General features: G+C 42.8%; 3 protein-coding genes across 25 annotated transcripts in view; 1 reads left to right on the top strand and 2 right to left on the bottom strand.

Moving 5' to 3' along the window:
• The window catches only part of LOC121323149 (CLIP-associating protein 1-like), a 98,143-nt gene extending 88,342 nt beyond the window's left edge, over nt 1–9,801 (bottom strand). For 16 of the 22 annotated variants that reach the window (XM_041263981.1, XM_041263994.1, XM_041263984.1 and 13 more), the window contains exons 1-2: nt 7,124–7,270; nt 5,257–5,809 (exon numbers count right to left, since the gene is read on the bottom strand). In XM_041263981.1, coding sequence (XP_041119915.1) covers nt 5,257–5,439 — 183 coding nt within the window. In that variant the 5' untranslated portion in view covers nt 5,440–5,809; nt 7,124–7,270. Of the gene's footprint in view, nt 1–5,256; nt 5,810–6,336; nt 6,414–7,123; nt 7,272–9,747 lie in introns of those variants that run through there. The other 6 variants (XM_041263992.1, XM_041263997.1, XM_041263999.1 and 3 more) reach the window with 3 other exon arrangements.
• Nucleotides 9,802–11,168: 1,367 nt separating this feature from the next.
• LOC121323656 (MKI67 FHA domain-interacting nucleolar phosphoprotein-like) lies at nt 11,169–15,141 on the bottom strand. Its single transcript, XM_041264843.1, has 6 exons — nt 14,914–15,141; nt 14,229–14,357; nt 13,696–13,804; nt 13,055–13,266; nt 12,772–12,831; nt 11,169–11,870 (listed from the first exon to the last, which is right to left on the bottom strand). The coding sequence occupies exons 1-6, from the start codon at nt 15,031–15,033 to the stop codon at nt 11,718–11,720; spliced, it is 783 nt and encodes a 260-aa protein (XP_041120777.1). The 5' UTR covers nt 15,034–15,141; the 3' UTR covers nt 11,169–11,717.
• A 3,423-nt stretch (nt 15,142–18,564) lies between these two features.
• On the top strand, nt 18,565–23,439 carry tsn (translin). 2 transcript variants are annotated; one of them, XM_041263525.1, is made up of 6 exons: nt 18,568–18,790; nt 18,923–19,016; nt 20,019–20,115; nt 20,416–20,531; nt 20,857–20,936; nt 21,045–23,436. In XM_041263525.1, exons 1-6 carry the CDS (start codon nt 18,572–18,574, stop codon nt 21,273–21,275), a joined length of 837 nt encoding a protein of 278 aa, XP_041119459.1. In that variant the 5' UTR covers nt 18,568–18,571; the 3' UTR covers nt 21,276–23,436. The 2 variants fall into 2 exon arrangements, with proteins under 2 accessions (XP_041119460.1, XP_041119459.1); XM_041263526.1 differs by lacking the exon at nt 20,857–20,936 and having other exon boundaries at nt 18,565–18,790; nt 21,045–23,439.
• The last annotated feature ends 1,815 nt before the right edge of the window (nt 23,440–25,254 follow it).

Here is a 25,254-nt window from a genome sequence, read left to right as displayed (position 1 = left end):
GAGACACCCAGTCACAAAGACTGACCTGCTAAAGAACAGCAAGCCCCCAGAGACACCCAGTCACAAAGACTGACCTGCTAAAGAACAGCAAGCCCCCAGAGACACCCAGTCACAAAGACTGACCTGCTAAAGAACAGCAAGCCCCCAGAGACACCCAGTCACAAAGACTGACCTGCTAAAGAACAGCAAGCCTCCAGAGACACCCAGTCACAAAGACTGACCTGCTAAAGAACAGCAAGCCTCCAGAGACACCCAGTCACAAAGACTGACCTGCTAAAGAACAGCAAGCCTCCAGACACCCAGTCACAAAGACTGACCTGCTAAAGAACAGCAAGCCTCCAGAGACACACAGTCACAAAGACTGACCTACTAAAGAACAGCAAGCCTCCAGAGACACCCAGTCACAAAGACTGACCTACTAAAGAACAGCAAGCCTCCAGAGACACCCAGTCACAAAGACTGACCTGCTAAAGAACAGCAAGCCCTCAGAGACACCCAGTCACAAAGACTGACCTGCTAAAGAACAGCAAGCCCCCAGAGACACCCAGTCACAAAGACTGACCTGCTAAAGAACAGCAAGCCTCCAGAGACAATCACAATGGACACCCTGCTCTCAAAGGGCTGTGCGCATCATGCACACTGTAGTACTGCGCAGCAGCAGGAACATCATATTGGAGATTCAGAGCAGGAGGCTTTTGGATTCACTTAAGATACCAGCTTATCTTCTCTCGTTTTGTGAACTGCAGGTTGCAAAGTTAAAACTTGCGACGTTCCCCAGATCCCTTTTGGGAAATCACTCCCAATGATGTCCAATCCAGAACTGGGGAAGATGACAGGTATTTAACAAGTCACGACTTGGAGGACAAAACACATTGGCCTTACCCACAGAGGGGACTTTCACCCACAGGTCCAGACTACGACTGTACAAGAAAACACAAGGAGTGCTTAAAAAAAGCAGGCCTGCCCATAGGACACTGCTGGGCAAAGCCATTCCATTCCAGTAAGATAAAGGGTCTAAATAAATGACTCAAGTACTTTGTAACTAGGTCAAAGGTTTACTTTGCATAATTGAATAGTGAAGGACAAAGACCTGCACTGGACTGGTACTGCTGCAATGAAAGGCGTGTTTCATGGGTTTGTGTCCCCCGGCCTAATTGCCTCAGTTGAACTTTGCTAGGACAGTCACAATGACACTGAAGTTCATGGACTTAAGGCTATTTTGTACATCACTGTCACAATGTAAAAGCTGTACCGGCAGACCAGTATTCCTTTCAGTCCTTTTGGGTTCAGACCAACACGTTTTCATCAGTAGATTTATTAATAATCGTGAATACACTGCAGCTGGATATTACTAGATTTCAATTTTCAAGCCTCATACTATCTAGACATTATGTGTTCTACAGGAAAATAACACATTGCTTGTTTGGACTGTATTTAGCTCAAGCCTTGTATGGCTTTTAACAGGTCTTTCCTGTGCAGCACACTGCATCACAATGAAAAACGAATCTTCTCCAGGAACACTTTTCCTGTCTAGATAACCCCAGACGAGTAGAAAGAGTTTAGTCTGGACCCTGTTTACTGTACTGTAGCACTATGACTCAGCATCTCAAAGTCCTGCATGCAGTACTACAGAATACATGAGCTCTGGGTATGGTGGGAGTCTTAAGCCTGCCTGAGCAGAACATAAACCAAGGAACATGTTTAACCACCACTTCAGAAACACTCCAGCCACAATTCACGGGGTTCATCTCTCAGAAATGAAGTCAAGCTGACATAGCCGAGGAAGGCGTGAAGACAAAACGAACATTTGATTTCTTCCACTTTTACACCACAGCCCAGGATCAGCGTCCATGTGGTTTCAAAAAACAATCGGATTCTCTGGAGAGCAGCACCATGCACAGCTCACAGGGAACGTGGACCTGTACCTTTTTCTCTGAAAACTGTTCTTTGGCTGGCCAGGTTTCAAAGCAACACCAACAGACAAGGTCGACAGAAACTAAACCCTGGACCAGAAAGATTCACAGCTAGGGAATTTTACATTTTGCTTAAGGGGGAATTTGGTGAACTGCACAGAGAACAGAAGTTATAGTAACCCAACCCCCCAACACACACACACAGGTAAAGCCCAACATGCCTGCAGCTTCTCTATGTCACTGCTGTTTTTTTCACGAACCAGCCACCGATCCATCATAACAAGAGCAAATTTAACACTGCAAATGACAGTTTACCGACTGTGACCAACACTTACTACATAGCAAGCTGATAAACAACACACAGTACTGTGCAAAAGTTTTAGGCAGGTGTGAAAAAATGCTGTAAAGTAAGAATGCTTTCAAAAATAGACATGTTAATAGATTATATTTATCATTTAACTGAATGCAAAGTGAGTGAACAGAAGAAAAATCTAAATCAAATCCATATTTGGTGTGACCACCCTTTGCCTTCAAAACAGCATCAATTCTTCTAGGTACACTTGCACAAAGTCAGGGATTTTGTAGGCATATAGGCAGGTGTATGATTAAACAGTTATACCAAACAGGTGCTAATGATCATCAATTCAATATGTAGGTTGAAACACAATCATTAACTGAAACAGAAACAACTGTGTAGGAGGAATAAAACTGGGTGAGGAACAGCCAAACTCAGCTAACAAGGTGAGGTTGCTGAAGACACAAGGTAGTTGTACTGCATCAGCAAGGTCTCTTCCAGGCAGAAATTTCAAGGCAGACAGGGGTTTCCAGGTGTGCTGTCCAAGCTCTTTTGAAGAAGCACAAAGAAACGGGCAATGCTGAGGACCGTAGATGCAGTGGTCGGCCAAGGAAACTTACTGCAGCAGATGAAAGACACATCATGCTTACTTCCCTTCGCAATCGGAAGATGTCCAGCAATGCCATCAGCTCAGAGTTGGCAGAAAACAGTGGGACCCTGGTACACCCATCTACTGTCCAGAGAAGTCTGGTCAGAGGTGGCCTTCATGGAAGACTTACGGCCAAAAAGCCATATCTCCGACATGGAAACAAGGCCAAGCGACTCAACTATGCACGAAAACACAGGAACTGGGGTGCAGAAAAATGGCAGCAGGTGCTCTGGACTGATGAGTCAAAATTTGAAATATTTGGCTGTAGCAGAAGGCAGTTTGTTCACCGAAGGGCTGGAGAGCAGTACACGAATGAGTGTCTGCAGGCAACAGTGAAGCATAGTGGAGGTTCCTTGCAAGTTTGTGGCTGCATTTCTGCAAATGGATTTGGGGATTTGGTCAGAATTAATGGTCTCCTCAATGCTGAGAAGTACATGCAGATACTTATCCATCATGCAGTACCATTAGGGAGGCATCTGATTGGCCCCAAATTTATTCTCCACCATAACCACGACCCCAAACATACAGCGAAAGTCATTAAGAACTATCTTCAGCGTAAAGAAGAGCGAGGAGTCCTGGAAGTGATGGTATGGGCCCCACAGAGCCCTGATCTCAACATCATTGAGTCTGTCTGGGATTACATGAAGAGAGAGAAGCAACTGAGGCTGTCTAAATCCACAGAAGAACTGTGGTTAGTTCTCCAAGATGTTTGGGCCAACCTACCTGCCGAGTTCCTTCAAAAACTGTGTGCAAGTGTACCTAGAAGAATTGATGCTGTTTTGAAGGCAAAGGGTGGTCACACCAAATATGGATTTGATGTAGATTTTTCTTCTGTTCACTCAGTTTACATTTGGTTAATTGATAAATCTAAACTATTAACATGTCTATTTTTGAAAGCATTCTTACTTTACAGCATTTTTTCATACCTGCCTAAAACTTTTGCACAGTACTGTACATTACCAGCAGACTTCATCCAAAAATATGCACATCCTTATCCTTAAAAGGCACCAGTCAGATGCACAGCGCCATCTACACACTTTGACATGCCTGGAGGTGTCAGCAGAAACACTTGTTTTAAGTTGATATATATATACCGTATAATGGGAAATTTTCGTTGGTATTAAACTCGGCGGATTTATACGTTAGGGGATTTTTTTCACAGCACATTCACAAAAAAAGGCATAGTTTTGCATTTCAACTTTTAATTCCAAAGACATTTAAATAAATGTTTACTTAATTAAATATGTCTGCTAAAACAGTATCTCATTTACAGTTACTCGTTATAGCATCTACAATATCACTGCAGCAACCTGGAGAACAACAAAAAAGGCCTTCCAATCAGTTAGTGTTTATCATTCTTATATGGCCCTTAATTTTAAAAACCTGTACACTTTTATGATGAGCATTTGCTGTCGCTCAGTTTTAAAACTACGGTTCACAATGTAACACAGTGGAACGATCACAGTACTATCATGCAGTAATTGTACGGCAGTATTGCCACGTGTGAAATCTTTAACAAAGCCCAAACAAAAATGCTTTTATTTGCTTTGAAATCATTTCAAACTGATCAATAGACCAGTTAGCACTGACAAAACCAGCTCAGTTTTGTCCGTTTTACTTTTAATGTTTTCATGCAAATTGGCTTCATCACTGCCATTCTCATATCCGCTTTGATATCTAACACATTATTCCCCTCGTCCAGCAATGCTTTAATCTGTTCTATACACCAGTCTGACAGAGGATGGGATCGCTACGAGTACTGTAGGCAACTCTCTGATTGGTGGAAGTATTACTGACGAACCTGTCAAAATAAAGTCCAAATAAAGTATCCGTCCGTTATACAGTATAGCCTAGGTTAAGAAATAAATATAATAAATAAATAAATAATTTTAATATATATGGTTTTGCTCAACAATCATATTCAGTTGTTCATTAAATTATAATGCACCGATTCATTATTCATTGATAATTCATTGCTGTTAACTTAAGTCTTTCTGTAAACTTTATCTTACATGAAAGCAGATACACGGTCCAGAGGAGCAACACTTCCTCTAAGGCTTCCGGGGACAACTCTTGTACAACTCCCCTAGTGCTCACATGACAAATACAGCAAAAACCACAACGCGGAAATCTGAGTCAAAGAGAATTGCTTACGTGGTTCCACATTAACACCTTGATTCTCCCCCCTTCCCCCCTGCCCCCTGCACCTCACCCCAACCATAACCCTTAGGACGGCCAGGATGCAGACGGATGACAAAACAAACACGTCTCCCTTTGGCGCTTCACATTAGTATCAGTCTCAGACGAGTGGGCTTGACAATTACAACCAAACGTGACGTGTGCCCCTTTCATACCTTTCAAAGCGCAGCACAGCATTCAGCACCTCCCTAAGGCCTCACCTTAAAATGGCTGGAGTTTACCCAGGAGGTGGCAATCCCATCCACCAGTCTATCCAGCATGGTCTGGTCGTGCTCCAGATCTGAAGACTTCTCTCGGTCCGAGATGTAGTCTACCAGCTCCTGCCCCACCTGGAGCCTCTTCCCCACGTCTTTCTGCATCACTTGTGACAAGCAGTACTCCATGCTGGGCTGAGTGTTTCTCACTACGGTATACTAGAGCAGAAGCACCAAAAATCAAAGGCTCGGGGATGACCGCTCTGGAAAACAGAAACAGCTTTATTTTTATCCCTGGGGTTGACCCTCTGTTTGCAGAAGGTTACTGCAAGGTTGGGATATAGAGATGCAAGCTTGGGAACGACAGCAATGCACCATGTGTGTGTGTGTGTGTGTGTGTGTGTGTGTGGACAGCAGCTGGCAGGCTTTCTGAAGAGTTCAAACCAAACAGCTAGCAGCAGCAGCACTGGGGACGGGTTCAGAAGTAGGAGGAGGAGATGGAGTAGGGGCTGGAAACACAGCTCTTCATAATTTAGCAATCCATCATTCCAAGGCAGCCCTGCAAAGATACAATTGTTTTAAATAACACGACAAGTTTGGCAGTTTATTTATCAAAAGGGTTTTCACATTTCCTAATTACACAAAGCAGAGCAAAACTTGAAGTAAAAAATAAATAAATTAATTTAAAAAAACACAACACAGCCCTTTTTTGCTGCACAGTAAGTGCATAAGAATAAGTGAGCACTCCTGGGAGCTCCAGCAAACCAAGTTCATGCAGCCAATATTTTAAACAGCGATCTTAAATCACAACTGGTTTAAAACACAAATCTTTGTGCATCTCAAGTTGAAAATTTAAATTATTTTATCTTGATCACAGAAATATTTTATTGTGCTGTAAATTGCCTGCATAGTATTTCTGCTAGCCTATATTATGGATCTAGCGCCATTCGTTTATTATATAAGCAGTTCCTAACTGGATCAACTTGAAAGTCCAATTTCCAGTATTATGGAGTATAGCTGACCTGATGAAGTCAATGTGTAAAATATGTGCTGTTCATAACTTTGCAGAAACTGTTGCATACTTACCGATTAAAACTACCTTAGCAATACAGCTTGCATCTACAGTCCACCTCTGATACAGTTCGTCAACATTCATGTAACAGTCAGAGTGTATGCTATGTTGAATTGGACAGGGCGTCTTTATGCATGTATCGTTTTCAATGTACAATACTGTCTATAGTTAAGCATCCCTCCGCTGTCCTGTTTCTTCTTGTGCAACTAAACCCATTTCCACCTATTTATTTTTTCTGCACTGGCACATTGTTCTAGATCTCCATCACCACCCCTAAAGAAAAGCTACTAAAATAAGGCCCTGTTATTTACAACGGGGCTGTGTGTAAAAAGCACAGCTTGTCGTTGATCGAAATACTGAACCTCTATCTCGACGCAGCCCTGATTACAGGACACCTACAAACTGCACTTGCATTAATAATAAACGTCGATGACAAGAACACTTAAACGTAGCTTTTATTTTTTGTTAAGGCGCTACAGCTGCTGCTTTTCGACAGTAAACAGCGACACAGAAAAGCCGTTCTCGGTTATTATTGTCCCTCCTGCTGTACGAACACTGACCCAACCCGCAGATCTGTCAAAAACGACTTGAAATGAAACATAAACACAATGCAAACACCCCGTTGTAATAAGACAGGCGCAGCAAATTATCGCAGAGACCTAGTAAAGCCTCCTTGTGATGGTGATAAATTATTAGTGCCCCAACACATACATTTCTATTGATCACCCAAATTCATGCTAGTCTTTGAAAAACGCATTTCTCAATGATACAGCACCCATAGCCGTCCTGCACAGTATTTACCATGTCGAGCGCCTTGCTACCGAAGATGTTACTTGCAGAGGGGTTGTTTAACTTGCGGGGAATTGTGTGTTTTAACCCAGCAGTCGGTAGAAATTGCAGCTCCTCTCCAACCGACACAGGCTGCTGTTGCTGCTGGACGAGAATGGAGGATCCAGAGCGCATGCGCAATGGCACTTAGAAATTGACGCACGCTTCCAGCCAACGGCTGAGAATTTAAAAGGGGCAGTGCTTACTTATTTAAATACCATTATTATTATTATTAGTATTATTATTATTACAAGAAGAAGTGGAGAGGAGGAAGGCCGATGAGATTTTAACACTTGAGTCACTGTTCAAGATGCACAGCACGGCGCACGCAAGGTTGAAACGGCACGAAAGTGCAAAGCTGCAATTCAAATCTGCTTTGGTAAACGTTTACAAGGGGTATCACATTGGGTAAATGCTGGGAAGGAGGACAGTACTGTACTTCTCCATCATTCGCAAAAGACACATGGTCAGCATGCTTCAGCAGTCAGACCACCAGAGGAAAGTGGAGCCAGTGCACTGAAATCGGGGTGTAGTGGGGGTTCCATTTCTTCCCCATTCTCCTCTGGGGCTGTATTATATACAGGTCAGTATTATACTCCTAACCCCCACCCTACATACTTATTTTCAATTCCTAGGGCAGTAAGTGCAGCTTTGTAATAAACACATTCCTCTGCCATACAATACATGACTTCACCCCTATAATCAGAGAGGCTTCAGTCTTTCAAAGAGCGTTAATAAGTAATATCAAGTGAGCTTCCCACAGTATAAACCCTGAGGAGGTCTGGGGTAATGAGTCTACATGCCTGAGCAGCAGTGCGAGCAACGGGACTAGAGCAAGATTATAAAGCAATTACACACTGTGCTATTACAAACTGACACTGAGCAATAGAGCAAGGTTATAAAGCAAGTACACACTGCTGGAAATACTGTGCTATTACAAACTGATACTGAGCAATAGAGCAAGAACTAAGTTCAACAGCTTTGGTTCACACTTTCAAGTTCATACAGCTTTGGTTCACAAATCTATATATATATATATATATATTATATATATATATATATATATATACACACACACACACACACACACACAATACTGTAGTGGTATACATTTTTTGTATCTTCAAAAAAAGAAGTTTATTGTTGTCGTAGTTACCTTATTATTATAATTATATTATAATAATAAATTATTACAGGTTTAATATGTAGCTTGTGCATTGTACAGTCTCCATTTGGGAAGGCTGCAATGAAAGTGTTTGAAGTGTAACCTCATTCAGTATTATTGCCCACCTCAAAGCCTGAGCTGGATCCTGAGGGCTGAGCAGTTACAGGATACAGGCAGTACACATCATGATTTACTGCTCTATTCATTGCAAATCCTGCATGTTACACAGTGAGCTGTGCTTCAGTTCAAAGGCTAACTTGATATTGCTACAAAGAGAACTGTCTCAGCAGCTCGCATTGATCAGCGTAGAAGTGAAAGACCACTTTGCCAACTCGATTCTCACACATATCGCTTTTCACACTGAACCCTCGTTCAGCGCCTGGTTGTACTGTAGGGAATGTGGCAAGCAAGCCAGATACACACCACCTTGAGAGAATGAGCTGAACTGTATGTACTTACTTACTAACAAGTACATACCATGTCCCTGGCAAGTTAGCAGTGTAGGAGGAACAGTGTCTAGAGACAGACAGACAGACAGACAAACAGACAGATATTGTAATCAGTCATACTTAATTATACATCTATAAGAAATATTAAAGCGTCTTATATTTGCATGACAATATTTAACATTTCACAAGGATTCCTCGGGATTCAGCTAATTTACAGTAAACCTGAACTGGCTGCTTATTAAGGTGCATTATGAAATGGAAGAAACAGACCAACAGAGAGATTCTCCAGCTGCTAAGAGCAGGACATTGCACTGTTAGGTGACTTCAGAGTCACACTCCGCTTGCTTAAATATGACATCTCTGCATCCTACAAATTGTGCCCCTTCCATGCCAAATTACAAGCAAAATGCTGGATACAAAACAAAATTACACTTAAATACTTTTTACTGTAAAAAAATAATATTTCAACAAGGATATTGCAACATTTTATTAAGACGTGTCTTTATTTAAAATCAATGCATACGTTTTAGTTTATTTAAAATTATGGATTGCCAGTTCAGTGTCATTGATGTGTGTAGATAGTGCTTGCCTATACATGTATACATGTATACATTCATACGTGCACACACACACACATACATACTCTACTCAATTCTATCATGCAGTTTCGCAAATAATCCTTGTCAACGACATGCTAGCACGCTGTAAAATTGTATAATCGGTATTTTTTCTACATAAAGAATTTAAATTAATGATGCATTATTCCTATTTAAAATCATCTGCAGCATGGAATTATGTTATATTTACTGCCATACCAATACTTACGCGGCTATCTTATTATTATTATTATTATTATTATTATTATTATTATTATAGAGAGATAGATTAGTGCGAGTATTGGGTTAATGCATCGACTGCAACACCATTTAACAAAACAAAAAAGCACTGGTATTTATTCATTTCTATTAGGGAAACGTACTCACCAGCTTTCTGGCTGTGTGTGTAAATTAAGCCGGACGTCGTTGCCGGCGTCATTACGCAGTTAGAGCACGTATCCCGGTCCTGTTGGAAGTTTTTGTGCGTATTTAATGTGTGTGATGTCACATCCGAGAGAGGGTTTTCATATTTTATAATCACGGTTTAAAAAGCTACGAACATTAACACAGAAAATGAATTCTGTTATCGGAAAGCTGTATTGTATGTCTGTACTTTACTAGATTGCATAATTACATCTGTTAGGCGTATTTCATTTAATAATTGCATATTCTCTTTCCATACGCTTTGTGACCAATTCTCATGAACGGCGCTGTCCATTTTCAATTGCGTGCTTTGTATCTCTGGCAGAACACACATGGTAAATCGCCGGTATATTGTTCCAAATTAGGGGATTACATTATTACATATGAATACAAATGAGAAGAGAGATGCGGATTTTCTTTTGTAGAAAATGGCTGAGTCGAGGTGTGGTTTGTAATGTATTGTGTATTAAGGGTAATACAGTATATCACCTGAAATCTAATACTGTAGTTGTATCACACTGACGTCAGTGACTGCTGTACAATCAATTGCGCCCCCTTGTGGTCCTCACTCGAGGCCAGTTGATCTTCTCTTGTTGCAGTTCTGGAAGACTGGTAGTGCACCATGGTAAGGGAGAGGCGCCTGTTTGATGTCTTTTGTACCCCAATGGCACTGTTGCAGGAGGGGACCTGGAGGCTACAAAAATGCTTGCCCTATCAGGAACAATCCTGGTTTGGTTCAGAAACCTTGTCTCTAACAGTCAGGGGCGTGGTACTTCTGTCACCAATCTTTCTTCAGCTTCAAGACCACTGGACCCTGACCTGACATGCACACCTAACTGATAGTAACCCTCTGGTAAGGTTGAACAATCCTCTCAAGTATTGGAATAACTCAGACGAGGGGTGGGAGTAACAAAACAAGAGTCTAGCGTATAAAATCAAGAGCAGGCCCAAAGCCATGGAGTCCCAGAAGCAAAGGCAGGGATGGCAATAAGCCTCCCACATTGCACAGCCATCTGATCCATTCCTGCTTTTACTACAACTTTAATAAGAGACACCTTGTTACCTGTACACTTAGGTTAACCAAGCTTGTAATAAAACCTGTAACAGATGGAACTGCTATGCAACTGAAGTCCCTGAAGGGTATTATACAAGACAGACTCTACAGTGCTAGGGGAGGCAGAAGACAACGGGCTGGACACTCGAGCGATTTGCTAGCTGCCAAGAGCAGGAGACTTTTGTTTAGGCGACACTGTGACTATGAAATATTATTTATTAGTACGCTCTGCTTAAATATATCTCTGTATCCTACATAATGTGCCCTTTACATGCCAGAATACAAGTAAAATGTTGGACAAAAGACAAAAACAAAAAACAAAACAAACAAATTCCCTTACATACACTTTATTGTAACAAAATGATGTTATTTCAACATTTTCGGAGCGGGAGGCAGGGAGTGGGCGAGGGGTACGTTTTCAAGTAAATGGGTTTTTCTATTTAAATAAGATTCTTCAATTGAGGCTGTATTCACCTCATGTCCTAGATCACATCTCCACAGAAAGAGAAGAGAATTTGACAGAAAACTAAAACAAACCTAGCTTTCACAGGAACTCCCATCATGTTCAGAATGAGCACTGCTGCACTTTAAGTATTTTACACCTTGAAGTGAAGTATTTTACACCCTGTCTGCAGAGTCCAGTGCACTTTCAGGGTGACCCAAGAATAAAGCCAGCTGCCCTTTCTCAATGCACAGAACCCCACATTGCATTCTCCACTGCCTCCCCACGTCAGGCAACGTCGAGCATTTCTATACAAAGGGATTTACTTTTTGTTTGTTTAAAAAAAGCAGCGAGTGCTGCTGAAAATGGGTCCAAATTAGTATTTCACTGAAAGATCATTTCCTAGCCAGCAGTCCGTTTTCATGTTGTTTTGTTTGTTCAGGATGACTTTGCTTTCTTTTTGTTTTTTGATTTCTTTGGCGCAGGTGTGGCTTTAATGATGATTTCAGTGTCATTGCCCTCCTCGCCCTCTTCAATTTTCATTGATTTTCTGCGCTCTATTACACTGGGTGTGCAGACTGGAGTAAGATCCTACAAACAAACAAAAATCGTATTTAACCAACACAAAACACAACACAATAGCACAATTTTACTGCACTGCAATTACACAATTGATAAATACTGGTCACATAAAAATGTGCCTGAATGTCTAAAAACCACTGTGATAACATGTCATTTGCGTTCTGCAGAATGAAACGTCCAGTGCCATGTCTGTGTGCATTTTATGACACGTCAGGTGTCCTACATAGGTTAACTTCTTATTGCTCATCCAACTGTAAAGTCACACATTCAATATGGACATTTTGGACATTTTTAAATGAAGCAGGACATCAAAAGATGTACGTGAATAATCAAACGGCACACTACTAAAATTAAAATCAAGGTACATTAGTAACATTCCTGCAACAGGTTTAACACATATATATATATATATAATATAAACGAGTGCATGAAACCGGGTTTAAAAATGTACTGACAGGTCGGATCTGCTCAATTCTTTGTGCACCTTAAAAAGTTAAACACTGCATGACAGTGCATTACTAATAAATCTCTCCCCGTCAGGCACCGCAGGGACGGAAATAAGCCTCCCAGTGCACAGCAGTTTGAGCCATTCCTGCTTTTACTATCAGTTTAAAAAGACACACCTGATCTTGTTACTTATACACACTGTAGCTAATCAAGCCGATAGTAAAACCTGGAATGGGTGTACAATGCAATAGGAGTCTTACTTCCACCCCTGCATCAATACTGTGAATGCAATGAACTACATTTGCAATATGTGGAAAGGCTTCTTGTACCAAAGCTTAATATAGTTTCATCTCCGCCCAGCCATTCTGAATGTAACAGGTCAGGACACATGCAAACGTGTGTCAGTAACATAACCTAGAAGTCAGAAAGCGCTTCTCTGAAGAACGGCCCTGATCAAACACACCTGTCTGCTGACGGATGTATTCATGTCTTCTGCTGCCTTCTTTTTAGGTACCTGTGCGGCCTATTGGACATAGGAAAACAATATCACATAAATGAAAATGTGCTTCTTAATAATTAACCACCTACTGAGGTTTACAAAAACATGAATACAGTGTGTGCAATATAATTCTATAGAGAAACTTGTGTCACTTAAGCAGGTACTGAAAGAGTCAAATGCATTTTGTCTATTTAAATATATAACAGGCACAATTAAGAAGCTGTTAGGAGCTGTATGGAGGACTCACAAATCCAGGGAAGTCATAATCTATTCCTTTCTGTGCCAGTCTTTTGCGTAAATGTGTTTCTTTGTGTAAAAGCTTGCTTGTCATTTTCCTTCTCTCCTGGACGCTTCGTTTCTTGTTGTATCGTTTAACAGCCGGGAAGGAAGGCTTCTTAAACTGGGTTTGACTTCCAATGAAAAGCTTTGGATTCACCTTCTCAGGGGGGATAAAATGACCTACACAATGAAAAGAAACAACACACAAAGCAAATCAGACCCCCAGCAGCACATCACTCATACAGATAGACAGAGGCACACAGGCATCACTATTTCACACGACACTTGCACTGAAAGTTGCAGAGAACAGTGCGCTATTGTAATGACCATGGCTACCCTGTTGAACAGTGGAACTGTGATATTCCTGAGAAGTCTTGGTGACCCTGAAAGCGTGTCTCCCGATATGTCGTCACTCCCAGTGCAGTTCCAAAAGAGAACTGCACAATTTCATTTTAGAAAAACTGCTACTAGAAACAGTGTGGTCTTGCAAGCACATAACAGTACCTTGCAATCAAGAGTCTCATTTTGTATTTTCTGAGTGCATAGCTTGTACAAAAACTGTCACTGCCTTGACTCCAGTTCTCGTTTGCAGATTCCTGCTGTACTCACATTTGAGGAGCCGTTCAGCGAGGAGGTAGTTGTTCATGGTATCTGCCACGATCTTTGCTACTTCATCACACTCGAACTCCACGAACGCATAGCCTTTACTGCGGCCAGTCTGAAGAACACACAACACATGCACAGTTACTGTAGCTGAATAACTGTTCACTGCAAGACTTCATTCAGTCAAATCCAACGCTAAGGTTGATCCAGAAGCCAATTCAATTGCCAAAAACAGTAATGTCCCACTAACGCTTTACATGCCAGTAACACCACAGAGTAGCTGCAAGGAGACTAAGACAAGGCCTTCTCTTATGCTGGGATTCAGGGATGGATATTTGCATAGCAGTTCAGTCCGTTGCTGGTTTTACTAGAGGTTTAATAAGCCAAGCCGTGGCTAATCGTGGTAAACCCTGGAATGGGTGAAACTGCTATGCAACAGGAGTCTTATTGCCATCCCTAGCATTGGATAGATATAACCGAAGCCATGCCTGATCTTCACCATAACTGCCAAGCTGCTTGCTCTAGACGCGCAGGGGTACCTTTTTGCTCCTCGACAGTCGGACCCTTTTAACGCTTCCGAACTGGCTGAAGTAAATCCGGATCTGGGGCTCGAAAAAGCCCTGAGGGATGTGGCCCAGGTAAATCACTCCTGGTGTCAATTTCTCATACTGAAAAAAAAAAAAAAATTCAATACACGACAACTTTCTGCAAGGAGAAATAACCCATTTGAGTTAACATAGTAACTGGAAGCACTCATTACAAACATTAACATTTACCAAATTATTGACAAATATTTCTCTGCATGTTTAGCTAAGCATTTTAAAATACATGAAACTCGTTCTGTAAACTTATTTCTCAGTACCATACTTCTTCCTAGCGACCGTAGAACCGGTGACGTGCTGAACGCGTCACACGTTCCTTCTCCAGACTCTCTATTAATCGTTTATCAATCATGATCACAGATTTGTGGCGTTGTGAAAATACTGATCCAGAATATTTAGAGTAACAGGCTGTCTGTACATGTTCACCCACACACACGCACCAAGTGCTCTTTTCTCTCAATTGTAGGCTACCCACTTTATACATGAAACACTGTTAAAAGCAGTGTTATTAACGGCCGTTTACGCATATATATGAAGTGTGTGTTCTCAGTGAGGTATCACTGGGGCTTTCGACTCGGGCACGCCAAGCCCAATGGGATATTCACATTGAAACACGCTCTACCTTTTTTGGTCGCCTTTTCTTCACTTCTTGCACTTTCTTCCGAAATGCGGTCTCCTGCGCCGGGTCCAGGGAGAGCAGATTTTTGCCCGCAGGAGCGGACGTCGAGTCTGATTCAGTCATTGCTTGAAAAACGTATTTTTTTTCTTTGGAAACTGGAAATCCACACGACAACTTCCAACCACGCTGCTCCACTCAGTCAAAAACAAGCTACCAAAGACAGGACAGAGGAGCTCCGGGTCCACAATATACTAGACTACAGCATGTGTGCTAGCGCCCTCATTCGACGAGGAGGAGTATATCCTAATGATCAGGTGATGCAGAAGTACAGTGTACTGTAGACTACTCTTCTGTTGTGTGTGTGTGTGTAATGAATCATTTGATTTCGTTAACAACACTGTATGATAACACACACGTGTAAAATGAATATTACAGAAGCATGCATTCATGAAAACTGTAGCGCTATGGTGCCTACAATACATTACACATACATATTGAACACTGTTGAACTGTGATTCATAACAACTAAACACTTTAGGGAACCGAGCACCAATTAGAATCGTGTGTGATGAGAGAGAGAGAGAGAGAGAGAGAGAGGAGAGAGAGAGGAGAGAGAGGGAACATATTACCATGCTGGAGGAGCCGCACCGCAGGGAATATATTACCGTGCCGGAGGAGCCGCGCCGCAGGGAATATATTACCGTGCCGGAGGAGCCGCGCCGCAGGGAATATATTACCGTGCCGGAGGAGCCGCGCCGCAGGGAATATATTACCGTGCCGGAGGAGCCGCGCCGCAGGGAATATATTACCGTGCCGGAGGAGCCGCGCCGCAGGGAATATATTACCGTGCCGGAGGAGCCGCGCCGCAGGGAATATATTACCGTGCTGGAGGAGCCGCGCCGCAGGGAATATATTACCGTGCCGGAGGAGCCGCGCCGCAGGGAATATATTACCGTGCCGGAGGAGCCGCGCCGCAGGGAATATATTACCGTGCCGGAGGAGCCGCGCCGCAGGGAATATATTACCGTGCCGGAGGAGCCGCGCCGCAGGGAATATATTACCGTGCCGGAGGAGCCGCGCCGCAGGGAATATATTACCGTGCCGGAGGAGCCGCGCCGCAGGGAATATATTACCGTGCCGGAGGAGCCGCGCCGCAGGGAATATATTACCGTGCCGGAGGAGCCGCGCCGCAGGGAATATATTACCGTGCCGGAGGAGCCGCGCCGCAGGGAATATATTACCGTGCCGGAGGAGCCGCGCCGCAGGGAATATATTACCGTGCCGGAGGAGCCGCGCCGCAGGGAATATATTACCGTGCCGGAGGAGCCGCGCCGCAGGGAATATATTACCGTGCCGGAGGAGCCGCGCCGCAGGGAATATATTACCCTGCCGGAGGAGCCGCGCCGCAGGGAATATATTACCGTGCCGGAGGAGCCGCGCCGCAGGGAATATATTACCGTGCCGGAGGAGCCGCGCCGCAGGGAATATATTACCGTGCCGGAGGAGCCGCGCCGCAGGGAATATATTACCCTGCCGGAGGAGCCGCGCCGCAGGGAATATATTACCCTGCTGGAGGAGCCGCGCCGCAGGGAATATATTACCGTGCTGGAGGAGCCGCGCCGCAGGGAATATATTACCGTGCTGGAGGAGCCGCGCCGCAGGGAATATATTACCGTGCTGGAGGAGCCGCGCCGCAGGGAATATATTACCGTGCTGGAGGAGCCGCGCCGCAGGGAATATATTACCCTGCTGGAGGAGCCGCGCCGCAGGGAATATATTACCCTGCTGGAGGAGCCGCGCCGCAGGGAATATATTACCGTGCTGGAGGAGCCGCGCCGCAGGGAATATATTACCAACCTTGGCTGATCATGTTGCAATTAAGAACAGAGATAGCGGCCTCTTCTCATTCTTCTGTTCTTATTAAACTGTCAGATTTTTCTCACATACTCTTTTTATTGATTATATGCTCTGAGCACACTCTTAAACTCAGGGGAGATGTTCAAGGAGGACAGAAATGTTTTAAATGCCTCTAGTGGTTTTGTTCGTGCACTGGGCTTGCAACGTATCCAGATGATTTTTTAATAATCAAGAAAAACACACAGACTCATTTAATTTGATGTTTTAATGAATCAGAGCAGTACAAGTGCTCTTTTTGGTTTATTAAATGCTTTAAATGGCTTGAGTATTTACAAGCTACTTTGGATCCCTGCTAATAGGAAGCCTGGCTTTAACAGCATTAGTACTTCAATACAGTAATACGAACGTGGTTATTATACATTTAGCTCTTAGGCAGTAAAATGCAAAAAGCTAAAAACAACCACCACTTATTGTAGATGTAAAGAATATCAAGTGAGCTTCCCACAGTATAAACCCTGAGGAGGTCTGGGGTAATGAGTCTACATGCCTGAGCAGCAGTGCGAGCAACGGGACTAGAGCAAGATTATAAAGCAATTACACACTGTGCTATTACAAACTGACACTGAGCAATAGAGCAAGGTTATAAAGCAAGTACACACTGCTGGAAATACTGTGCTATTACAAACTGATACTGATATATATATAGGTCACTTTCTTAAGACTAAAACATAATTTCTATACCTTATAGCAATGCATCAATATAAAAGAGATATTAAATTCAGATATATGCTTACCTTCCAGTATACGAAAGTGTAGTATAGGATATATTGAAAAATAAAAAAACTGTCTTCAAAAGGCAGAGACTTGACTTCGACCAAACAGCAATCAGTTTTTCAGATATCCTCAGAGCATGGACTGCAGAACTAACAAATGTCTGACATATTTCCCTTTCTACACAATTACTGAAGCTTTGGTTTGTCTTGTTCATGGTTATATTTACATGTATCTACCGTAGACACAGTGAGTTTTAGGAATGGTTCACATTTCAATACATTGGGTTGTTTTGTTTGGGGGTTTGTTTGGTTTTTTTTGTTTTTTTTTTTTTTTTGGGGGGGGGGGGGGTGGTATTTTATCTTCTCCACATATTTTGCTCTATAAAAGTGAAATCTTGTCAATATCAGTAACACATTAGTACATTTGTGTCACGCAAGGTTGTATTATTATTATTATTATTATTATTATTATTATTATTATTATTATTATTTATTTACTCCTTTACCGTTCCAAAATAATCTACCATTCTAATCTAGTTGCAGCGAAACATGCTGCCACCTTGTGGACATGTTGGGTATACACTTTTTCTGTGTTTCACGCTGAGCAATCTCATACAGCATAGCATTTGCTTAGAGTTAACAATATAGTAACACAATTGAGATTAGGAAAGAGTGCCGGTAGTTTCAGTCACATGCACAATCAGCAATAATGAAAAGGTATTGATGTAATTATAATGCATTCATGCAGAGTGCTCTAGGACACGCACTACAATATTTATAGTTCACGTTTTCCCGTCGTTCGCCTGACTATTTGTATAACATTGGACAGAAATGAAAACGATAATAAAGGCAGATAGGCTATGCCTGACGCAATATACATCACATTATTGCAAATAACAACATCTCACCTCCACAGATTAATCACACCATTCAAATGGGTGACACGTGACACGCGAAGCTACCTGAATCTGTAAAGAAATTCCTTTACGGTAGGGCGCGGTGTATTTCCAGGGTGCACACTTATTACACCAATGGTAAGCGACGAGGCGAGAAGGACCGCCAGCGGCTGCCGCATGCTTGCTGTGGCTCGTATTGTCTGGGATTGTGCGCTTCGATCACACGCGTTTTTATCACTTCTCAGTAATTCCTCTTCATCTGTGTCGTTTGCAACCCGTGTCACTGAAATGTCGGTGAATGAAATGTTCAGCGCCATTCAGGGATTCCTCAGTGCCGATCAGGATGTGAGAGAGGTACCAATGCAATACGAATGCCTAGATGGATTGATTTTGTTGATTGATTTATTGCTACTGTGCTGCAGCGAGGCTGTTATTAATGAAATATGTGTGAATACGAAGTTGTTTTTCTGATTTAATTTCATGCAGGATATCAGAAAAGTCGTGCAGGGACTGGAACAAACTGCGAGAGAGATTCTTACTGTGCTCCAGAGCGTGCATCAGGCGTCAGGCTTTAAAGACAGTGAGTGCCACAGTACAGCTCAACGCTGTTGCAGTTATGAATGATAATATTGCCATCATGAGACTCTGGGAAATATACAGAGGTGTTTTTAAGGAACGCAATTATTTATCTTAACTAAAATCTTGAGCAGAGTTTATGGGGTGAAGGGGGAGTATTTGTCATTAAAGATATGAAAATGTGCACTCTATGCAGGGATGAGAATAAGACTAGGAGTTTAAACACACCTGAGCTTGTTACCTACACCCTGGGATAAATCAGGCTCGTAGTAAAACCAGGAATGAATTTAAGTGCTATGCAATAGGAGTCTTATTTCCAGTCCTGATGTGAGAGGTCTGCAGTGACCATTTAGTTCCTCTACTGCTACACCAGAGCTGTGTTATTCCAGGTTCTGTCAGCTGAACTCACTCGGCAATATCAGTGATCACACAGCCTGTAACTCGCTCGGGAATATCAGTGATCACACAGCCTGTAACTCGCTGTAACTCGCTCGGGAATATCAGTGATCACACAGCCTGTAACTCGCTCGGGAATATCAGTGATCACACAGCCTGTAACTCGCTCGGGAATATCAGTGATCACACAGCCTGTAACTCGCTCGGGAATATCAGTGATCACACAGCCTGTAACTCGCTCGGGAATATCAGTGATCACACAGCCTGTAACTCGCTCGGGAATATCAGTGATCACACAGCCTGTAACTCGCTCGGGAATATCAGTGATCACACAGCCTGTAACTCGCTCGGGAATATCAGTGATCACACAGCCTGTAACTCGCTCGGGAATATCAGTGATCACACAGCCTGTAACTCGCTCGGCAATATCAGTGATCACACAGCCTGTAACTCGCTCGGGAATATCAGTGATCACACAGCCTGTAACTCGCTTGGGAATATCAGTGATCACACAGCCTGTAACTCGCTCGGCAATATCAGTGATCACACAGCCTGTAACTCGCTCGGGAATATCAGTGATCACACAGCCTGTAACTCATTTTTTCCCCAGTTCCTAGTAAATGCCAAAGGGGCCGGGAGCTGTTCTGTGCAGTGAGGAATCACCTGGGAGACCTGAAGACTAAGTTTCCTGCAGAGCAGTATTACAGGTGAGGCTTATCAAGAACCTGCAGTCTTTTGTTTAACCCTTCAAGGTACAAGGGACATGTGTCCCACAAATACAAAATGATGCTAACTTTCTTATATTTGCAATAAAATACTGACAGGCTCCCCTCCTCTTTTTAGCTGATTAAAGTGTCTTTCCAGTAGTGCCTCTAGATGTCACTGCAGTCTGTTTTTTGTGTTCATTGGTTAGACCAATGAGAGAAATCCAGTAATGAGAGTACTTATTGTCTGTCTCGCTCTGCCTGTCTCTCTGTCCCTCTTTCTGTCCCTCTGTCTCTCTCTAGGTTTCATGAACACTGGAGGTTTGTGTTGCAGCGTCTGGCGTTTCTAGCAGCCTTCGTTGTGTATCTGGAAAGTGAAACGCTCGTGACTCGAGAAGAGGTCACACAGATACTAGGCAGTGAGTTCACTTGTCTGTATTCTATACAATTCAATCTAAGTATAAAAGGATCAGCCACCCTCAGTGGTAATCAGATTATTTCTAATGATGATCTTTTAAAAGGTGATGTTTGATCTATTTTTTCCATATTAATCACTCTGTTAGTATAGTTTTATTTCCCACTGTAATATCAGGAGACCATGAGTGATTTTTAAAAAGCGCCCGCATGCTTTCATTATGCCTACTTTTAAAATGCTGATTACCATTTCAATAGAGTCCGTGCCGATGACCCTGCAGTACTGTTAGGAGCGTACTCCTTTCATTGCTCTGTCTGTTTCTCTTGCAGTTGAAGTGAACAGAGAAAAGGGCTTTCACCTTGACATTGAAGATTATCTGTCCGGGGTTCTGACTATGGCCAGTGAGCTGGTAAGAAGCTGGAAAGAAAGCATTTTTGTTTAGTGGCTGTGGAGCCGTGGAATTGTAACGGCTGCTGTGAAAGCATCCCCATGTTTGTTTGTTTGTTTTTCCAATCAGTCCAGACTGGCTGTGAACAGCGTCACTGCAGGAGATTACAGCCGGCCCCTGCGAATCTCCAACTTCATCAACGAGCTGGACTCGGGCTTCCGCCTGCTGAACCTGAAGAACGACCCACTGCGCAAGCGCTACGACGGGCTCAAGTACGACGTGAAGAAGATCGAAGAGGTGGTGTACGATCTCTCCATCAGGGGGCTGGCCAGGGAGCCGGGGAGCGGCGGAGAGGAATAGAAACACGAGAGGGGGCCGGGAACGCGATCACTCGGCTTTGTGTTAGATAGGAGCCAGTATTCAAAACAAGGGAACAAGGGGGACGGCTGTGTTCTGTTAGAACAAAGCCGCGTTCTCTCAGAACAACGCCATGTTCTTTCAGAATAAAGCTACATTCTCTTTGCATTGCTCTGTTCATTTAACTTGTAATTTGCGAATGGTGTGAAGAACAGGGGCAACCAAACGTTTTTGAAATGGTCGCCGCTTAGTCGCCATACATCTTCAGAGTAGACCAGTAACTCTACTCTGTTTCCTATTGCGTTAAAATTCCTCCAGAGAAAACGTAATGATAGTGAATACAAATAACCCCCTGCTACATCTCATAAGCCTCACCGTGCATTGCAAAGCAATAGCAATTGATGCTGCGCTCTGCTCTGCTGTGCTCTGCGCCTGTTGCAAGGTTTTGTTGTATTAATGATTTAGTGATACAGTGTAGCCATATTTCAAAATGATGCCTTTTTTTTGCACCAATCTCGATTTCATGGTGCATTATAAATGGCGTTTTAGAAATGTTCCCGGAAATCTCAAACAATATCCCTTATAAACATGTACTGTAGGCATGCATGTATTGAATACAATGTAGTTATTGTCCACACTCACTCTCCTGAAATCTTTGATATGCACCACCTCATCTTCCAGGACACTCATTTACTGCTATTGTAGAACTTAATCACAGAACACATCCAGCGATACAGTTCATAGTGACATTTAGATCTTTTAAATGGTTCGATACAGACTCTTTCTTATTGTGTTTTAAATTTACACAGTTGGGCACGCTAGAAAGAGGCATTTTGTTACTTTACACTTTGGTGCATGGCTAGTGTATATTTACACATTCAAGGTAACCGTGTCCCCTCTGTGAAACCTATTACTCTGTTCCGTTACTCCGTTGCTCTGTTTCATTAGTTTGCTTTCGATACTCACAAGCATGGCAGTAACACTATTTTTGAATTATAATGTATGCCAAAGTGTTTTGTTTGTTTTTCATCACATGAACTGTATGGTTTTGAACTTGTATAATGTGCTTGTAAAAGGAGACCTCAATCAGTGCTGTGTTTGTCAGTCAGGAGCTGCATGCGTGTGGAGCAGACACTGAATCATATACCTGTTGCTTAAGAGTTTCCATTACTGCCCAAGAACCTTAGAATTACAGGGTTATTGTTCACATCCTTACCTCAGCAAATCTGTGTGCCAACTAGAGAGAGAGAGAGAGAGAGAGAGAGAGAGAAAATTCTTCTTTTAGACAACAGAAAAAACTGTTTGGGCAGCTGAAGTACAGTCAGCGTTTACATATACCTTGTCTCGTGTTCCTTCTTGTTTTCCCTTCAGTTTCTGAGAAAATAAACATTTAAGTTATATTTAAAGTCTTAATACATTACAATAAAACTATCTCTCTCTATCGTCTACATAATGTCTTATTCAATTCCCAGTTAAACAATGTGTCCTTGACATTAGGGTGGCCTCAGTGCTTGTGCACTGGTCGCTGCTGTGTCTGCAGTGTTGTGTCACAACAATGCAGTGATTCGCTCTACAGCTCTCCATTTCTATCGCGTGCAAAGTAAGGATGCTTGTGCAGTGAGAGCCTGGTAACGTCCACTGAGGAATCTCCACCAGTAAAGATCGGAAACCAGCCAGATGCATACGTGCCTCAATAACATAATGTATCTGTTTAAGTGAATGCTATATACTTTTGAAACTGCTACTCCCGAATCAGCCAGGTCCGTTGCGTGGCTGTGCCTCAGTTGGTATAAACTCCACTACTGCAGAACAGGAACGTTGTGTTTAAAGAAACGAAATGAAAAGCAGGAGTCTGTTTTGATTATCCTGACAGCGCAGTGCGTGCACTTAACACGATGAAAGGGCTTCAGAAATGGGAAAAACATCTTTTCATGGAAGCACTTGGTGTGACGTTGAGAGACCGCTCTGTTCAATTGCGTAGACATGCTTTATTTCTGTTTTGTAATTGTGAAAATGTTAAACTGTTTTAGAAAGTGCGCTAGTTGTTGTCGGCTTATGTGTTCAGCAATAAGATTTAATGTTCTATTTTTGGACTGATTTGTAAAGCCTGTTCAAAAATGTAATGAAAAAGCCTTTAATAAAAGACATATGAAGCTGATTAAACGGTCTGAGCCTGGTTCAGGATCATACAAGCTGAACAAAACACACTGATGGCTTAACATTGTTTCGCTGTGCATTGCGCTTCCTGCCATCGTGAAGCTTTCCTCTTGTATCCGAACCCCTCTGTTAGTATTGCTACTGCAATACCTATCCAGTTTGGACACCACAAAACACCGTAAACATGAGGTCCAACCAAGACCTACATATTCATTTGAAGTCTTTTTTAAATATTGCATCACGCATAAAAGGCAGTGCTTTGTGGCGCTGAGATATTCACTGGTACTCGATGCATGTCAGGCTACACAATACAAAATACAATAATTATAGCACCCAAGCTGGTGAGTAGAGTAAGCAGGCAGGCAGTGGGCTTGGCTATTTCGGTGTGAGTCAGTACATGCTTCACACACACTGACTCTGCTACTGACGGACTCCTATTGCATAGCGGTTTGATCCATTCCTGGGTTTACTGTGAGTGTAATAAGACACAACTGAGTTTGTTACCTACACACTGGCTAATCAAGCACATATTAAAACCTGGAGTGAGTGAAACTGCTGTGCAGTAGGAGTGTCCATCCCTGCTGTAACCCTAAAGAAGCAATGACATCATCCCACCCCTCAGCTGTGCTGTGTATAAACTGCCTCCAGTTGCAGCGTTATTCCAGTTGTCTGTTTGGGTCACAAGCTGTCCTGTTCAGACTCTTCAGAATCCATGTGTCCCGAAAGCATCCAGGAAGAGAAGACTGGAATCACCACTCATGTTGTCACATTTGCATATAAACCAAGGGCACTGGCAAGATAATACTCTCGGTATTCCAGAAGCGGTTCAAATTTACGACAAGATATTAGTTTACAGTCACTTTTTATATAATTCACAGTATTTCACACAAAAGGCAGAGGTAACTTATAGGTCTCTTAAATGTTATTAAAAAAAAAAAAAACAATAATACAAATTTAAACATAAAAAATGGTCACCATCTTGAAGTCTCATGGAGGTTGCTGTAACTATTCTAATAGATACATTATAATGTCTCCATAAAGGTGCACACGGCTTCATCACACTCAGGCTCTTTGAGATCCAGTCAGTGCTGTGCTCCACACGGTTTCTATGCTCTGAACTGGTACAGCGCTGCAGTGCTTCATCACACACAGGCTCTTTGAGATCCAGTCAGTGCTGTGCTCCACACGGTTTCTATGCTCTGAACTGGTACAGCGCTGCAGTGCTTCACACTCAGGCTCTTTGAGATCCAGTCAGTGCTGTGCTCCACACGGTTTCTATGCTCTGAACTGGTACAGCGCTGCAGTGCTTCACACTCAGGCTCTTTGAGATCCAGTCAGTGCTGTGCTCCACACGGTTTCTATGCTCTGAACTGGTACAGCGCTGCAGTGCTTCATCACACACAGGCTCTTTGAGATCCAGTCAGTGCTGTGCTCCACACGGTTTCTATGCTCTGAACTGGTACAGCGCTGCAGTGCTTCATCACACACAGGCTCTTTGAGATCCAGTCAGTGCTGTGCTCCACACGGTTTCTATGCTCTGAACTGGTACAGCGCTGCAGTGCTTCATCACACACAGGCTCTTTGAGATCCAGTCAGTGCTGTGCTCCACACGGTTTCTATGCTCTGAACTGGTACAGCGCTGCAGTGCTTCATCACACACAGGCTCTTTGAGATCCAGTCAGTGCTGTGCTCACAAACATACTGGAATGAATAGAACACCATGTACTGTGCTCTTATTCACTGGAGTATTTGTGAAATGTGAATCACTCCCTCTATTTATGGTTTATTATCTGCAGCACATTTCATTATCAATAGGCTTTACCTG

The sequence above is a fragment of the Polyodon spathula genome, chromosome 11, assembly GCF_017654505.1.
Source record: "Polyodon spathula isolate WHYD16114869_AA chromosome 11, ASM1765450v1, whole genome shotgun sequence".
In the NCBI taxonomy this organism is placed as follows: domain Eukaryota; kingdom Metazoa; phylum Chordata; class Actinopteri; order Acipenseriformes; family Polyodontidae; genus Polyodon; species Polyodon spathula.
This window is presented reverse-complemented; position numbering and strand designations above follow the sequence as displayed.

Coding starts and splice junctions, on each gene's coding strand:
- LOC121323656 (XM_041264843.1), bottom strand. CDS start 15,033: ATGACTGAATCAGACTCGACGTCCGCTCCTGCGGGCAAAAATCTGCTC. Junction 14,358..14,913: donor AGAAAAGGCGACCAAAAAAG/GTAGAGCGTGTT, acceptor TTTTTTTTTCAG/TATGAGAAATTGACACCAGG. Junction 12,832..13,054: donor ATTATGACTTCCCTGGATTT/GTGAGTCCTCCA, acceptor TATGTCCAATAG/GCCGCACAGGTACCTAAAAA.
- tsn (XM_041263525.1), top strand. CDS start 18,572: ATGGTAAGCGACGAGGCGAGAAGGACCGCCAGCGGCTGCCGCATGCTT. Junction 18,791..18,922: donor CCGATCAGGATGTGAGAGAG/GTACCAATGCAA, acceptor AATTTCATGCAG/GATATCAGAAAAGTCGTGCA. Junction 19,017..20,018: donor GGCGTCAGGCTTTAAAGACA/GTGAGTGCCACA, acceptor TTTTTTCCCCAG/TTCCTAGTAAATGCCAAAGG.